General features: G+C 34.0%; 1 protein-coding gene and 1 pseudogene across 3 annotated transcripts; both read left to right on the forward strand.

Annotated features, from left to right (window-relative positions):
* On the forward strand, positions 1-4,402 carry LOC108662475 (putative disease resistance protein RGA1; annotated as a pseudogene). Its single transcript, XR_016027197.1, has 3 exons — positions 1-202; positions 436-3,469; positions 3,968-4,402. The product of XR_016027197.1 is annotated as a putative disease resistance protein RGA1 (transcript).
* Positions 4,403-9,359: 4,957 nt separating this feature from the next.
* Positions 9,360-14,059, forward strand: LOC18595130 (uncharacterized). Of its 2 annotated transcripts, XM_088807550.1 has the most exons (6): positions 9,360-10,508; positions 10,640-10,707; positions 11,498-12,556; positions 13,265-13,414; positions 13,524-13,645; positions 13,735-14,059. In XM_088807550.1, exons 3-5 carry the CDS (start codon positions 12,341-12,343, stop codon positions 13,614-13,616), a joined length of 459 nt encoding a protein of 152 aa, XP_088663676.1. In that variant the 5' UTR covers positions 9,360-10,508; positions 10,640-10,707; positions 11,498-12,340; the 3' UTR covers positions 13,617-13,645; positions 13,735-14,059. The 2 variants fall into 2 exon arrangements, 1 of the variants encoding a protein (XP_088663676.1); XR_016027117.1 differs by lacking the exons at positions 13,265-13,414; positions 13,524-13,645; positions 13,735-14,059 and having other exon boundaries at positions 11,498-12,533.
* Positions 14,060-17,145: the final 3,086 nt, after the last annotated feature.

Genomic DNA, 17,145 nt, shown 5'->3' on the forward strand with positions numbered 1-17,145 from the left:
GTGTCTCGCATTGCTTGAAATGAAAAAAAAGACTGCCACGTGCTACCTTCTTGGCAATTGCTACCAGCGTTCTCCTCCTTCCGCTTGGTGTCGCCTGTACAGCCACAACCACCACCACCACCACCATTTGCAATTCTCCTGATTCAGAATTCTTATCACATTACTACTGTTGGAAAAGTGTTTGACAAGCAACCTTCAGCTGGTAAGTTAGCTTCACTTTCACCTTTATTATGAAAAATTTTATACGCATCGCTTTTGGATTACAAAGCATCCTGGTCAAATTGTTTCCGTAGTGAGGTAGAAGTTGTCATTCAAGAAAAATTACGAGGACGACTTATAAAGCATTTTAATTCTCATGGTTTTTGTTTTTTAAAAGAATAATTTTGGGTTCAACTGTAAGAAATTATCTTCCACTTGTTCATTCTTAAAAAACAGGGTCGGAAGAGAAGCAGCTTCAACCTCTTCCACTTGTTCGGTCAATCAATAATTAACTGCTGTTTTCGTTAATCAATTTACATTTGAGTAACAACAAAAACAATGGCAAAAGCACTTCTTTCCATGATCCTGGAGCAGTTGGGTGGTTCTTTCATTCCTCAAGAGATAAAGCACCATATCGGATTGGCTGTAGGTCTTGAAGAAGAAATCCAAAAACTCACCAGCCACTTTGAGGCCATTCAAGCTGTGCTTGAAGATGCGGAAAGAAAACAGGTGAAGTAGGCCAGTGTGAGACATTGGTTATCTAAGCTCAAAAATGTTTCCTATGATGTGGAGGATGTGTTGGATGAGTGGAACACTGCAAAACTCAAATCAAAACTTGAGAAAGAAGAGAGAGCAACTGAACATGCTTCTTTGCCAAGGAAGGTATGCTACTCTTTCTCCTTCTCTTCCTCTAAAATCATACTACAGCACAACATCGCTCAGAAAATCAAAGAATTGAATGGACAATTAGACTTTATTTCTGCTGAGAAAGATAGGTACAAATTCGAACTATGGAGGGGAATTCATGAAGAATCTGAACTACAAATAACTACCTCTTTCATAGATGTTACTGATGTATATGGCAGAGACCAAGATAAGAATGCTGTATTAAACATGTTGTTGGAAGAGAATAGTGAAAAAGATTCCACTCTCCAAATCATCACTATAGTAGGGATGGGAGGAGTAGGGAAAACTACTCTTGCTCGACTAGCCTACAATGACAATATTGTGGATACTCATTTCGAGAAAAAAATTTGGGTGTGTGTCTCAGATCCTTTTGATGGCATCAAGATTGCCAAAGCGATTCTTGAATCTCTTGGAGATGCTGTGCCAAACTTTGTTGAATTACAAACTCTACTACAACGTATTAGGAAGTCAGTTGTAGGAAAAAGATTTCTTCTTGTTTTAGATGATGTGTGGAATGAAGATGACTGGAAGTGGAAACCCTTCAAAGATTCTCTCAGTTGTGGTTCTTTGGGAAGCAAAATCTTAATGACCACGCGTAAGGAGAATGTTGCGGTTGCAATGGGTTGCACTACTTTGTTCCCACTAGGGAAGTTGGCCAAAGAAGAATGTTGGCTGTTGTTTAGTCGGGTAGCCTTTTTTGGAAGGACTAGCAGGGAATGCCAGATGTTGGAAGATTTTGGTAGGAAAATAGCAGACAAATGCCAAGGTTTGCCACTTGCTGTGAAGACTCTTGGGGGTCTCATGCGCTCCAAAAGAACTATAGAACAATGGCAAAGTGTTTTGAATAGCGAAATATGGGAGTTGAAGGAGGCTGAAAGAGGTATTTTCCCTCCCTTATTGTTGAGTTATTATGATTTGTCCCCAGCTTTAAAACAATGCTTCTCATTTTGTGCCATATTTCCGAAAGACTGTGATAGAGAAAGATAGGCTGATCAAACTATGGATGGCGCAAGGTTTCCTTAAGGAGAAGCAAATCAAAGATATGGAAATCCTTGGTCAAGAGTATTTTGAAGACTTAGCAATGTGCTCTTTTTTTCAAGACTTTGAAAGAGATGGCGATGGCAACATAAATAAATGCAAAATGCATGATTTAGTACATGATTTGGCCCAGTTTCTGACGAAGGGTGAGTGTTTCATGGTAGAGGTCTATGGTGTTGAACAGCCTCAGGTAGATACTTACAGTGAAAAAGGTCGTCATTTAATGTTGGCGCTTGGAGAGAAGGTCATATTTCCTACCTACATTTATAATGTTAAGAAATTGCGTAGCCTCCTAGTTGAACCAATCAATTTTTATGCTTCAATAATGAGCGAATCCTTACCCAAGTTATGTAAACAGTTGACTTGTCTGAGAACATTGGACTTGAGTACCAAGTATCATACTATCTTTGGTAGCACAATTACAGAAATTCCAAAAGAGATAGCAAAATTGATTCATTTGAGATACCTTAACATAAGTAACAATGATGATTTAGAAGAATTGCCAGAAGCATTGTGTGAATTGCTTAATTTACAAACCTTAGACCTCAGTTTTTGCAAAAAGCTAAAGAGATTGCCAAATGGAATTGGAAAACTAGTAAACTTGAGGCATCTTAAGAATTATGGTACTTGGAGAGTAAGGTTCATGCCAAAAGGAATGGAGAAATTAACGTCTCTTCGAACACTAAGGGAGTTTCCATTGAGTGAAGGTGGTACTAGTTGTGAAACATCTTCGATTGGGGAACTGGGAAGCTTGACCCACCTTGGAGACTATCTTGAGATTAGAGGATTGGGAAATGTGAGAGATGTGAATAAGGCCAGGAAAGCAAATCTTCGGAGCAAGGAATGCCTCTTTAATCTGTTACTCAAATTTGATATGGATGAGAACAAGTCAGGAGGGGGGTTGCCAAATGGTGATGCACTTGTTCTTGAAGCCTTACAGCCACCTCCTTACTTGGAATGTTTAGAGATACATAACTACAGAGGCTCGAGCACATTGCCAAAGTGGATGTTGGCATTGACCAACTTGAGGCATCTTGCAGTCTGCTCGTGCAGAAACTGGGAGAGATTGCCTCCCCTGGGGAAACTTCCATCACTTGAATCACTTTGGATCTATGACATAAGGAGAGTAAAGAAAGTGGGAGTTGAATTTTTAGGAATAGAAAGAGATGAGGGGCAAGGATCTTCATCCTCAACTGTTATTCCCTTCCCGAATCTGAAAAGACTTGAAATTCATGACATGAATGAGTTGGAAGAGTGGGAATATGGGGAGTTTCATTTCCTTGGCAAGAGAAAAGAGCAAATTAGTATAATGCCATGTCTCAGTTTCTTAGTGATTGATAGATGCCCGAGGTTAAAGGCACTACCACACCACCTTCAAAATTCAAGCATTGAGACATTGGAGATAAGATGGTGTTCTATTCTGGAAACAGGGTGCATTATCTCTCGCATTCCTAACATCCGAATAAACTATATGGAGGTGAAAAGAGATAAAGTTTGAACTCTTCTTGGGTCCAGAAGATCACAAATGCAAGCAGAAGCTCATCAGGTTCTTTTCTTTTTAAATCTATTACTACCTTGCCAATTTGGAATACATAATCTACATTTTTGTCTGAATCATTGCATGCATACATGGTTTATTGATGCAAAATTTAGCTGAATATCGAACTGGTTTGCATAATTAGCTGATGCAATGAGGTTAGAAAGCCCACTAAGGTGAAAAGTGGCCAAACTACCGTATTGGTTGGCCTAACCAAGAATAACTAGAACCTCTCCCTCTTTTGAAAAGAGTCTAGAAAGAATAAGCACTGCTCATTCAAGAATAATATTCTTTTTTAATGTTAAAATTGAGAGAAAGCTCATACATTCATTAAAGTTAATAAAATTGAAATGTTTGCATGTGCTTGGTAACACTTAATTTCGAAAGTTTTTGTTGTATAATCTGCGGACAAACTATATATGCTTAATATTGCAATTTATTTCCTAGGAAGTGTATAATATTTGTGAGGTCTACATTTTTAGAACCTAACAAAATCCACGCTTTTAGGAGGAAGAAGCTGAACCAGCACTAGATGCTCTATCCAAGCTGAGAGATAAAGGAATCAAACAATAGCAGCAGAGTGATGAAGAAAATCCAACCATGAAGGAATCGACAGAGGAGCAGCAGACTGATAGAGAAAATCTAGCCATGGGGGAATCAATAGAGGAGCAGCAGACTGATGAAGAAAATCCATCCATGGAGGAACCAACAGAGAAGTAGTAGGGGGAAAAAAATATTAGTTTTGGCCTTGTCTATCTTTTTTTTTTTTTTGAATAAGTAAGGATTTTCATTGGCCTTGCCTATCTAGTTGAAGCAGGATTCTCCTTGTACTTGTTGTCTAGCATAAGCTTTGACTATCTTTGGGTTGTATTTCAATATTAATTGCAGGCTTGCTCACAGAATTTTCATCACGAGAACATTTATATCATCAACGTTTCTCAAGACATTGATTTATGGATCCTCTGCCTTTTCATGGAGTGACTTTCCTCCCTTCCTCTTCTTTTCTTCCACAGTGCACTGCTTCTTCATCGAGCAATCCTTAAGGGAAAAAGGATAGTGATGATAAGCCATTGCGATCAAAGACTGTCCCTCAACTCTATTCAAGTTCAGGCGATTACAGGTTGAATTTATAGGTGTATGAACAACCCTTATTCTAGTAGGATTCGGACTGGTATTAATCCCTCTCTAGTAGTGAAAAACAAATAACTATCAGGTTATCTTAATAAAGACATAAATTATCTAGTTATCTTAATAAAGACAAATAAAATATTTGTATGCATATGTCTACAATTTAAAGTATTCAAAGGGTAAACATGATACATGGTCACTAAATTCAAAGGAGGCACGAGTAATGTTACTAGCTAAGAAAAGTATTATAAGGTTGATTAAATAAATATTGTATCATCTTACTCAAAAATACAATAACATCTAAATTCTTTTTTACTTATATTTTAATACTTACTTCTTTGACCTGAAACAACATTTTAAACAAACAGAAAATGGAACACATGGAATCTTAATTAATTAACATAGAGCAAATGGAAATTAAGATCACCCCAGAGGATTCTGCACTGGATGTGAACTGAAGGGTATCCTTAGGGTGTGAAGACCTTTCCTTGACACGTTCTTGCAAAATTAACAAATCAATTAAAAGTATAAAACCTGGTCCTATCGAGCTTGGTAGTCCTTTTATTCCATTCGTACCAAAATCTTCACCTCCCGCCCATCCCAAGAGTGGTGGTTCCACTTAGCCATCTAAAACTCATTACTCAGTAACATATATGATTTGAAGAATGTAGCAGTATAATCTGTATCTGATATTTTAACCAGCTTGTTTTTTGTATCCTGTCCAGACAATAACTTCAAGTTGCTTATGTATGCAGCTTAAATTGTAATATATTTCTTAGTTAATAGGATTATATATTAAGAACTTAATGTTGTGGCTTAGTATATATTAATTTATAATATACTTGAAAAGAATTAAAGAAACCTCAATTTCACATATCATACTAGTTTGTCAACTCTATGTATTTATAATAATCATGCTTATAAAATTCATAGATATATTAGCGAATATATTTTAAATATGCATTTAAAATTTGGTAGCACTTCACCACAAATTTATTATACATGTTAATTATAATGTATTTCTTAGTCAATAGGATTATATATTAAGAATTTAATGTTGTGGTTTAGTATATATTGTTGTTGATACAGAGAAACTAAAGCTATGCCAAGTGATTGGATTATAGAATGGCAAGCTTCTAAATATTTACACACACAAAAATATGAGATTTTCAAAATAAATCAAAAAAATTTTGCGAGGGAGTCGACAAATGCATTTGTCTCTCCATGAACAAATTTGACATCACCAATGATACTATTCTAGCAATCAATTTGGTCGGGAATCCACCATTTGTTTCAAGACTTTGAGTTAGCATTTCAAATTCAAGATAGCGTCACCTTTGAATCGAAATCAATAACATGTTTTTTGGTACCATCAAGGTTTTATTACATTTCAAACTCCAAAATAATTGGATTGCTTGTTTGATTGCAAGCAATAATGAAAAATGACATAGTCATTTCCCTGACCAAATATATCATAAATTCTTTTAACTTTCAAAAAAAAAAAATTATTCAGCTCTACTAGCACTACCTTTGAGACCAATAGAGATTAAACATTAAATCTTAATCTTTGAAATTTCTTAATATGTCTTGTTAATATGAATCGGGTCTAATTTGGAAAAAATTTCTGTGTTTGAGATTGAAAAATTACTTTCACATCACATCAGACTAAGGCTGCTTTATCTTGCTAATATTCTGCAACTTGTTATCCTCAGAAAGGCAAAGGTTAGTTATGTCTTCAAAATGTTTAATCGAAAGGAGATTGATTCTTCATCATGACTTCAAGGATATATAATTGCCTATTTAAGAAGTGGGTTTAAATACTTGTGAGTTGTTTTGACGATACAAGGGCAGTTGACTGAAATCTTGCAAAGGGGACTTTTTGGGGGAAATTATTTAGGAAACAGCTAAGCAGTTGGAGTTCAGCTTTAATATGAAGATATTAAGGTAACTATGCAGTAGTCATTTGGCTTTACTATGGAGATAATTAAGTGATTCCCACTAGTTTTATTATAAATAATATGATAATAGATGCACTTAAATATTTGATTCAATGATAGGTGCATGTATCCCCCACTAAATATCCAAATTGAACAACCTAAACACCTTTAAATGACAAGTGGGCAGTTATACCTCTTTTGCAGTAATTGCATAAATTCACTTGAATTGGCTTGCATGTGGAGAACTAGTCAGTGGACTTGTTCAGCGAGTTTCACTGAGCTATCATTTGTTTGCAGGATTTGTTGGGATAAAGAAGACCGAAGCATCACCAGATCTAATTTATACTTCAAGGACCTATTTCGTCGGTATGGATTGCACTTGTATAAAATAAAGGTACCTTCTATTGCATATTGACCACCTAATAAGTAGTTGATAATGCTTTTTTAAACTGAATAATCTGTTAGTTTTCTTGTAAATGCTTTTGACAACTGTTGTTTCATGAGCCATAATTCTAACTATATTTTGACACTGAAAGAATATACGATACAAAAAGCTGCGCAGGTCTGCTGTGGTATCTTAAATGGTGCTCAAAGTTCTTAATCAGCCTCAACTTCCAATTTTTTTTTTTTTAATTCTGAAAAACAAAAACCCCTCACTGGCTAAAATAAAGTGGGAATCAAATCAGTTTGGTACAATTTGTAGATATGATACATTTATGCCACCAATGATACTTTGCTACAGAGTTATCTATATCATATATTCTTTTTGTTTTTCTTATTATCAATCATTTTTACGGAGAAATTATGATCTTGAAGTCAAAACTGGATGTTGGAATAATTAAAGTAATAATCAACCTCAAAATTGTGTGCTGGGTTATGGCGGTAGAGGGGGTCAACTAGATGTAAGTGACACCATTTGGACTTATACCATAAAATGAAACCAAATTCCAACAAAGATTAGCTGCCAATCCATACGGTTGTGTTTGTTAAACATAACTTTTGACTTGCAACATAACAAACCTACGATGACACATCTAAAACTGATAAGTTTATATAGATCATGCACTAATAGCCTCATATGTTGCAGTGTCTTAATAACTAAGTCTCTAAGCAAACATTCAAAAATTTAGATCTTTGAACTTTTAAAATATAATGTCTAGCTAAAAACATTCAAAAATTTAGATCTTGATAGGTGTGGGCTTTATAGGATGGGAGGGCTTCTCCTATTGTGAAGCCCACATTCCAGAAACTTTCAGATGTGCCCCAAAAACATAACACTAGTGAGAGGCGTTGTGTGATCTATATTGTTTGGTAGGTTTTAGATATCATATCATCTTTTGTATCCTTATATACTTATTTGATGTTGCTGAGTTGAATCGATAAGGGTGTGATTTCTAGTTGCATGTTCAAAGTTCCCATTAGAAATAGGGGCAGGTTTGGTTTGCAATCCCCCTACTTCAGTTTACGGTTTTCAGCTATCATAATGTATCCTTTTGTTATTTATTTGTTTATTGTTTTGGAAACAGGACCAGAAAGGACTCCCTGAGGAATTGTTTGCTGTAAAGATGTATGCTTTAACAACTGAAGTGCCAAAGAAGGTTCTTAAGACAAGATCCAAGGCGCAAGCCAACAGACCTGGCATCATCAAATGATTTGTTGCCTATAACTTGTTGCATTGTTGTAGGAGTACTCAAACTTTCTGGTGTAGGATGTGATTGTATCTTCCTATGTAATTTATTAGCGTATTACCTCAAACTCGTTTTACTTTACAAGCTCCTTGTGGACAAATTTTGCTCTTTTTCGTTTGAAGCTGTATATTTATCGCTGGTATACGTTTGAGTTGAATGACCATATATTTGTTCACTGTTGATGGAAAGAATCTTTACAAGTTGCAATTATAAAGTCATTTGTTCATGTTATTTCATAGCTTGTCTAAGGAAGAAGCAAATCCTTATGAATTTTCCATTATAAGAAGAAAGATGGAAGACCAAAGAGGGCATGAATAGAAATTACAAGAAATGATTGTACTTTTATTGAACTTATTTGGGATAATCAATCATAAACATATATATATATATTATGAACTTTGAAGCTTTGTCAATTAATGAGCTTGTTTGAGGCATGTTCTCGTAGCAGCACAAGTCTTTTCACAAATTTTTCTTTTTTGGAACGTATATCTTTCTTAATGATTAGAGCAATTGAAACTTCTGTTGAAAAGGGAAGAAAGGGGATTCGAAACTTGAAATTTTGATCTTCTTAAAATCCAATAAGTAGAGTAAGGCTTAGTATCTTTAAAGTGATTTGCTTTCAAAATGTCCAAAGTCCTTGATGCTCTTCTTCTGTAAACAAAACGCCCTCACTTGCTAAATTAAAGAGGGAATCAATTCAGCATGGTACAATAATAAAAATCAATGCTGCTCCTACTTGGCCTAGATGAGGCATATACCTTTTTACAGATTTAGAACAATTGAAACTTGAGTTTAAAGGTAAAAAAGGGATTCCAAACTTAAAACTTTTATCCTCTTAAAAATCAATAAGTAGAGTAATAAGGTTGATTATCTATAAGTGATTTGAGGTTCTTGGTGTTTTTCTTCTTTTGTAAACAAAACTAAAGTGGGAATCAATTAAGTAGGGTACTATTTATAGAAATGGATACATTTATGCCACCAATGATACTTTGCTTCAGAGTTATATCTATCATGTCTTCTTTTTGTTTTTCTTAATATCTATCATTTTTACATAGACATTAAGAGAATAAATGTATACTGGTATAATTAAGGTCCTTTGAAAAACAAATAAATGGGCAAGTCTGCCATTGGAAGTAGGCCCAAAAGTCTGCAAAGTCTTGCACATAAAAAAATAGTGTCTACAGCCTTTCCCATCAAGAGGCTGTCATCTCTCTTTCCATCTACCATTCTTTGTTTGAGATGGCTATCAAATCCATCTTTCATGAACACCACTTGCTCTATGATGACTCCAATGAATATGAATACGCACTTTGTGATATATGCAGTCAGCAAATTTGTGGTTTGGTCTATTCTTGTGAAAGATGCAAGTTTGCATTACATGTTTCTTGCGTTCATCAACAGCTACCTCCTCAGATAAGTGCACATCCTTTCCATTCCCAACACAATCTTACTCTCGTAAGGTCAAATTACATAGATTACATATGTGCTAAATGTTTCAATCTTTCTCGAGGCCATAGAAACCATTGCAAAGATTGTGATTTTAGCCTTGAGTATGCATGTGCTTTTTCAACTAATGATGTGAAAAATAGACTCAATGATGATGGTTTCAACAAGTCCTTCACCCTCTTTAACTATAGGAAAGTGAGAAAGTATGAGTATATATGCAGTTGGTGTGAGAACCATTTGTCTGGAATGTCCTATGGTTGTCTTGACAATGATGTTTATATCTGGTTCCACGATTCCTGCCTAATCAACATGCCTAGCATAATCGTCAAACACCCATCTCATCCATCACACCCTCTTCTATTATGCAATAGTCACTTTGATAATAGGTTGTGCAGTGCTTGCAACCTACCAATATGGGAGTTCAGAAAAGCCTATTGGTGTAGAAAATGTGAATTCCACCTTCATCTTCAGTGTGCTAAACTACAACCCAGTCTCAAGGTTGAGTTACATGAGCATGATCTTACTTTTTTCCAAATAAAAGCTAATACCGCTACCCACCTATGCAGGATATGTGGTATTAATTTTGATTTTCATGCTATAGGTGGTGAAATTGCTTTTAATCGTTGTGTCCAGTGTAATTTCAATTACCATTTCAAATGTCTTAGAATACCAAATTTTACTTCACACAAGTATCATAGGCATGAGCTCATGCTTATGGATTCCTATATAGAAGATGATTCTAAGAAATATTATTGTGATATATGTGAAGAGGAAAGAAAACCCAAGCATTGGGTTTATTGTTGCGAGAAATGCAAATTTGTTGCTCACATCAAATGTGCACTCAATAAGGTAAGGAGACATTTACTCTTTCTCTAAAGAAATTTAATAAATGTTTTTTTCATTAGATAAACTATTAATTATAGCTCACATATAATGTGCCCTTTCGAAAAATTTTGATGCTAATATTGTCATTTCCCCAGGTTGTAGTATGAAACTTGACCAAAGTTCAAACTCTAGTTTGTTGGATAGTGAAGCTTCAACATTGAAGGTGATGGAATTGGGTCTTCTATACTGATATTATTGTGATGTTTTCACTTGCCAATAAATTTTTTTGAAGTTTGCATCACTTTAGGTCTTCTATTATTCCTTGGATTTATATATTATAAAGATTTTTTAGTAATAAACACCAATTACGTTTTAGAATAAAATTCAATGAAAAAAAACTAAAAACTGTAAATAATATAGGTAAGAAACCTCTACTTATATAGCCGTATTCAAAATTAATTGGAGACGGCGTTAGTAAAACTATTGAATGTTGAATAAAATAAAAACAAATACGTGCATCATATTAATTTATGAACATATATATTTGATTGTTTAATTATTGCTTCTACATTTTAGTTTTATCTTAAATTTTCATTTCTTTTACTTTTTAAACAAAAATAAAAAGTAAATTTTACTATTAATATTGATCTAGTTGTAATTTTTCATTTTCATTCATCCATTTTGAATTTGTTCCAAATCTATCTGTATATTAACATGCGAGGAAAATATAAATGGAATTTGTCTGATAAATTCCACATGTTATGTGAATTATGTGAATGTAGTCACATGGACGTAAATGTAGTGCTTAGATGGCAAATTCGTTCCATATTTAATAGTGTATTGATGGATAGATGAATTTAAAATAAATTCAAAAAGATATAGATGGAAAAAATTGAGTTTGTTTATTCATAAATGAAAATAAAATATTATGACAATGTTACAAACTAAGGATGCCCTTTACTTAAAAAATAGAGGAAGATTAATAACTTTATTCACTCAACTTGGTTGTGTAGGTGCATATTGAACATTTTGATCATCAACATCCCTTGAGCTATAATGAGGCTATTGAGCAGAATGAAAGTCTTCTTTGCAATGGTTGCTGTCAGGAAATTTTTGATCAACACTATGCTTGTGAAGATTGTAAATACTACTTACATGGAACGTGCACTACATTGTCGTATGAGGTGTCACACCCTCTTCATTGCCAGCATCCTCTCAAGCTCTTCACGGATAAAGTTGAATTTATATGTCATGGATGTAGGGACCATTCTAATGGGTTTGCTTACATGTGCCTTCCATGTGATTTCCAACTTGATGTGAAATGTGCTACCACTCCAATCCCACCTAAAAATGAAGGGCAAAAGCAGACAGAGATGGAGGAAGTTTCCAAGCTGTGCCCTTTCAATCAAAATCATAAGCTAGACTTCTTCAACCGTAGACCCAATCTCAAAGATTTGGCTTTGGAATGCGATGCTTGCAAGCTACCAATCTTGGGTCCAGGTTATACTTGTGGTGATTGTTTCGGTATCAAATTTCATGAATCTTGTCTTGCACTTATGCGGGAGATGCAACTCACCATTCATCCATTACACACCCTTCATCCACAAATCGGCGATTGGATAAATCGTTCTACCTGCGGATTTAAAATCATTGAAAGTATCAATTATAGTTATTGGCAGTGTGATTTCCAGCTTCATCTTCATTGTGCTAATTCCCTGAAGCTGGCCTTAAAAATTAAGTCTCACATGCATAATCTTTATTAGTTTGAACCATATTATGAGAAATCCTACCACTTTTGTAACAAATGCAAAAGTTACATTGGTGAGGAACCTTTCTATTATTGCGTGGAGTGCAATATGAATTTGCACTTAAAATGTGTTCCCATACCATGTTCAGTTAAATCCAAATGTCACATGCATTGTTTGGCTCTTAAAAATCATTTTGTGGAAGACGATTTTGGAGAATACTATTGCGACATTTGTGAAGAAGAAAGGAACTCAAAAATTCATTGCTATTATTGTGAAGAGTGTGCTGGACAATTTGTTGCTCACATCGAGTGCGTGCTTCTTACAGTAAGTTTATCACTATAATTTTCTCTGTAGAATTTTTCTATACCATATTATTGAATTTTTTAAAGGAAAATAAGAATCCAAATTACATATCACATGATCATATCCACCACCTCTTTGATTGATTGGACTTTATTAATGGTTAAAATACCTCATAGGTCCATATACTATAGATTTTTCATTAATTTAATCTCTTTATCCAAAATTGGTTAATTTAGTCTCTATGCTATGAGATTTTATGTAATTGAGTCATTTTGCTTAACTCCATCCAAATTAACCATTAGTGATGCTGGCGTCGCATTGATATGTCAAATAAACAAAAAAATTGGCCATGTGGCATTTTTTTCTTTCCTCATTTTTTTTCTCTTATTTGTTCAAAACTACATTGTTTTAGACTACTATTTAATGTACATTTAGCTTTTATTTTTCATTTTCCTTCTTTCCTTCTCTCTAGCTCTCTTCTCCCCCTAGATTCTAACCCCTAAATGCAAATTCTGGATGTCGATCGCTAGTGGTATGAAATCTAATAAAAAAATAAAAAAAATTCATTTTTTTGTGATATTTCCCATAATTAGGGTAGCTTTTTCAAAATCTATCTCGATTTTCCTAAATCTAAAATCATAAACTTGCAAAAAAAAAAACTTGTTTCTTTCCACTGCTATGTCCTCGACTTGATATTAATGATCAAGGGTTGTGTTTTCCATGTTGTAGAATTTTGAATTTGCAGATGGAAATTTCCATGAATTTTCCAACTTGAAAGATGTTGACTCACCTGTTGAGAGTTCCTCTATGGATAAGTTGCTTTCCCAACCCCACGCCGAAGTGTACTTGAACCAAAACAGAATGGTAGTTAAGTCCCATGTAAGTGAATTTTAAAGATCTCATCTTTTATGTGAAAATTAATTTTATTTTATGAATAGTTGAATGGAAGAAAAGTTTCATGATTGTATGGTGGCCATTGTTGTTGTAGAAGTACTGGGTGGATAAGAAGTTAAGCAAATACTATTTCATGTTGTTTGCAAGAGATCTTACAATCACTTGGTCAGAAGACCACCGTTACTGACATTGGTTATACCAAAGAGAAACAAACAGGTTAGTGTAGATTTATTATCCATTCAGAATCCGTACTTCATACTTCAAGCTCGAGAGCTTTCCTAATCCATAAACTTTTAATTTTGCAGCGATGTGTTGATTAATGTTGCCAAACTTCTAAAAGTGTGTTGGCTAGAAATGCATGTGAAATTCAATGTAAAAAAGCTCTCACTGGAAACTTTGTATGGAGTTGTATTCGTGTTGAAGTTGACAGATGAAGCATATGGATGGGAATATCCAGTGAAGTTCGGAGTCACTCTTCCAAATGGGTACAAAGTTGAATGTGAGGATTATTTGATGACCAAGCCGAGAGGAGTATGGATAAAAATCTTTGTTGGAGAATTTACAACTTCATCAAAAAATATTGGAGAACTAAATATTTACTGTCGCGGATATTATGGTGGGAGATGGAAGGGAGGCTTATTGTTAAAGGAGTTGCTATTTTGCCAAAGAATTAAGTAATAAATTAGTATTTTCTCACAACAAATCTAAAAGCACTATAGTTTCTTCATTTGTTCATAATCTTGTAAATTCTAAAATGACATGAACTTGAAAGGAACAAACTCATCCAATCATCACCTTAGCAACCAATTTTCTGGCCTTCATTATACTGTATAGGTTCCATGCTAAATGCAACAAACAAGCCCATTGATTTTTTTGGTATTTTTATTAGATTTTTTGACCACCAGTGACTAGTGGTTGGTTGTTGGAATCTACGTTTGGGGATCAGAATCTAGAACAAAAGGATTAGATAGAGAGCAAGAGAGAGCAAGAGAGAGAAGGAGAGAAGGAAAAAAAAAAAACTAAATGTCCTTCAAATAGTAGGCAAAAAAGAAAAATAAAAGCCACGTGATCAATTTCTGTTTTTAGTCTAACACATCAATGTTAGCATTTTCTGACATGTTAGCGCGACGTTAGCAACATTGACAGTTAATATGGATGAAGTTAGACAAAAAGACTCAATGGTACAAAATATGGATGTACAAAGACTAAATTAACGAGTTTTGGGTATATGGATTAAATTGACAAAAAAAATTTAATATAGGGATCTATAAGGTAAAATGACGATTAATAAATTTCAATCAACCAAAAGGTGATGGATATGATCATGTAATTTGAACTTTTATAAAAATCATGGCTTTGCACTTTTTTCTTTTTTATACTTTCATACTCTGTTATGCTCTGTTTTTGATTCCGTTGAACTTAAGTTTCATTATTTTTTTAATTGATGAAATATAAGGGATCTTTTCTTGGTAACCAATTCAACTTTCCTTTTAGTTAAGATACTTTAAGCTCATCTCAACTAACAATTGGTATCAGAGCAAATTTTTAAGTTTTGTAGGTTTAACAACCTTTAAGAGATTCTAAACAAAAGCTTAAAACAACAACAATGGCATCCTCGAGTTTCATTTGTGAAAGACAATCTATGATGCAACCTCCTCTATTCAAAGGTGAAAACTACTCATTTTGGAGGATGAGGTTTGAAAATTTTATACAATCTATTGATCTAAATCTTTAGGATATTATTATTAACAGATCTTATATTCTTGGCAAAACATTGGTGGTGTGAAACATGTTAAACAAGAGCTAAATGGAATGACAAGGATAAAATGCTGATTCTATTAAATCACAAAGTTATGATAGCTATCTTATGTGCTCTTAGTGAGAGTAAATTTAACAGGGTAATTAGGTGCATTTCAGCAAAAGAAATTTAAGACACATTAGAAAATTCTATAAAGGCACAATTCAAGTGAAAGAGTAACAAATTAGTATCTTGATTCTAGATTATGAACTCTTTAAGATAAAGGATGAGGAATACATTAAAGAGATGCTTGAGAGGTTCACCAAAATTATAAGGGGACTTAAATCTTTAAAAAGAGAATTTCCTAATGCTCAATTAATGAAGAAAATCCTCCACTGCCTACCAAAGTCTTGAAGACCTAAAGTCACTACCATAGAAGAAGCCAAAGACCTAAATGTACTTACACTAGATGAACTTTTAGATTCTTTACTCACTTACGAGATGACCATTAGGCATGAGAAAGAAAGAGATGAAACAATTAGAGAAAAGAATCAAAGCGAAAAGACATTGCTTTTAAAGCTGTAAAATAGAATGATGGAAAGTTACTTGAGAATTGTAATGATGTACCTTGTTGATAAGAAACTTCAATAGATTCTTAAGAAACAAACAAGGAGATAAGAAACCTTTTAAGAGGGATGAATGAAGAAATATAAGAAGAGACATACCAAAGGATGACCATGTTAAAGACCATATAATTTGCTGTGAGTGCAGGAAGCCCAATCATACCAAATATGAATGCCTAAGTCTTAAAAAGAGTCATCATAAAGACTCGAAAAGAAAAGCTATGATGGCTGTTTGGAGAGGAAGAGCAAGTAGCCACTTTGTGTTTCATGGGAATTGAGGACCTTAAGGTACACTCCTCAAACAATGGCTCTTGCTTTTATGAATTCAATGATGATTCATACACATTTGATGAACTTCAAGATGCATATAATGATTTAGCATTTGAATTTGAAAATATGACCTTGAAATATAAAAAGATTATCTCTAAACTCAAGGCTAAAATGATTATCTTGAGAAAATCAAAGCCGAGTTTGAAGATAAGGTCAAACATCTAGAAAATGAAGTAAATCTGTTGAAATAGAAAAATGAACAATTAAATGAATCATTCTCTAAATAGAGTGTGAGCTCACGAGAGACAAATGAGATGCTTGAAGCTTAAAAACGTTATTTGACAATGAAGGTCTAGGCTATAATTAGACACAAAAAGAGGCTAAGACAAAAACTTTCTTTGAAAAAGAAAAAAAAAAACATGGTGCATCACATTTATATATACGCTGTTATAAGGTTGGTCATTCTATATATTTTTGCTTTCTTAGAAAACCATCACTCAAAGGAAAAGTTATCAAATAGGTATGGGTTCCGAAAGGAACCAAGCCTACTTTTGGCAAATTTGTTGAGGTCAATGAGGTTTCAAAAAGAACTAACACAGTTAGTACTAACAAAAGGATCCAAAGAAATTTGGATACCAAAAATAAAATGAAAAATGTATTTTGTAGGTGATTCAAAGCAAAGAGGAAGACATTCATGGAGATCCAATGCACCACTAGGTGATTGCTATACCAAAACTCTTCAGAGGGCTGCGAATCTTGAATGTGCTATTTCAGAACAAAAATTTCTTTCAAAGGCATTAATCTAAAGTTGGAAAAGTTGAAATTGTTCAAGAAATCTCTCAAGATTTTATCTTTGAAATTGGTTTTGGAAAGGATACTTTCTCTCAAACATAAACCCATTATTTTTCTTAAGAAAGAGTTAGTTCAACACATCAAAACCAACATCTTTCTTTCAAACCCATTTAAAAGACATCAGAAAAGAAAGGAAGGAAAAGAAAAAGAATCAGAAAAAGTGCAAAAAGAGAGGGAAAACAAGAAAAAAATATTCTTGAAAGACCTGAAAAAGAAAAATCATTCCTTTATTC

Source organism: Theobroma cacao, chromosome 6 (assembly GCF_053813885.1).
Source record: "Theobroma cacao isolate CCN51 chromosome 6, ASM5381388v1, whole genome shotgun sequence".
Taxonomy (NCBI): domain Eukaryota; kingdom Viridiplantae; phylum Streptophyta; class Magnoliopsida; order Malvales; family Malvaceae; genus Theobroma; species Theobroma cacao.

Excerpts from the sequence above, each read along its gene's own strand:
- LOC18595130 (XM_088807550.1), top strand. The coding sequence starts at position 12,341 with ATGAATTTGCACTTAAAATGTGTTCCCATACCATGTTCAGTTAAATCC. Across the intron at positions 12,557-13,264 it reads TCGAGTGCGTGCTTCTTACA|AATTTTGAATTTGCAGATGG; the intron begins GTAAGTTTATCA and ends TCCATGTTGTAG. Across the intron at positions 13,415-13,523 it reads GAATGGTAGTTAAGTCCCAT|AAGTACTGGGTGGATAAGAA; the intron begins GTAAGTGAATTT and ends TTGTTGTTGTAG.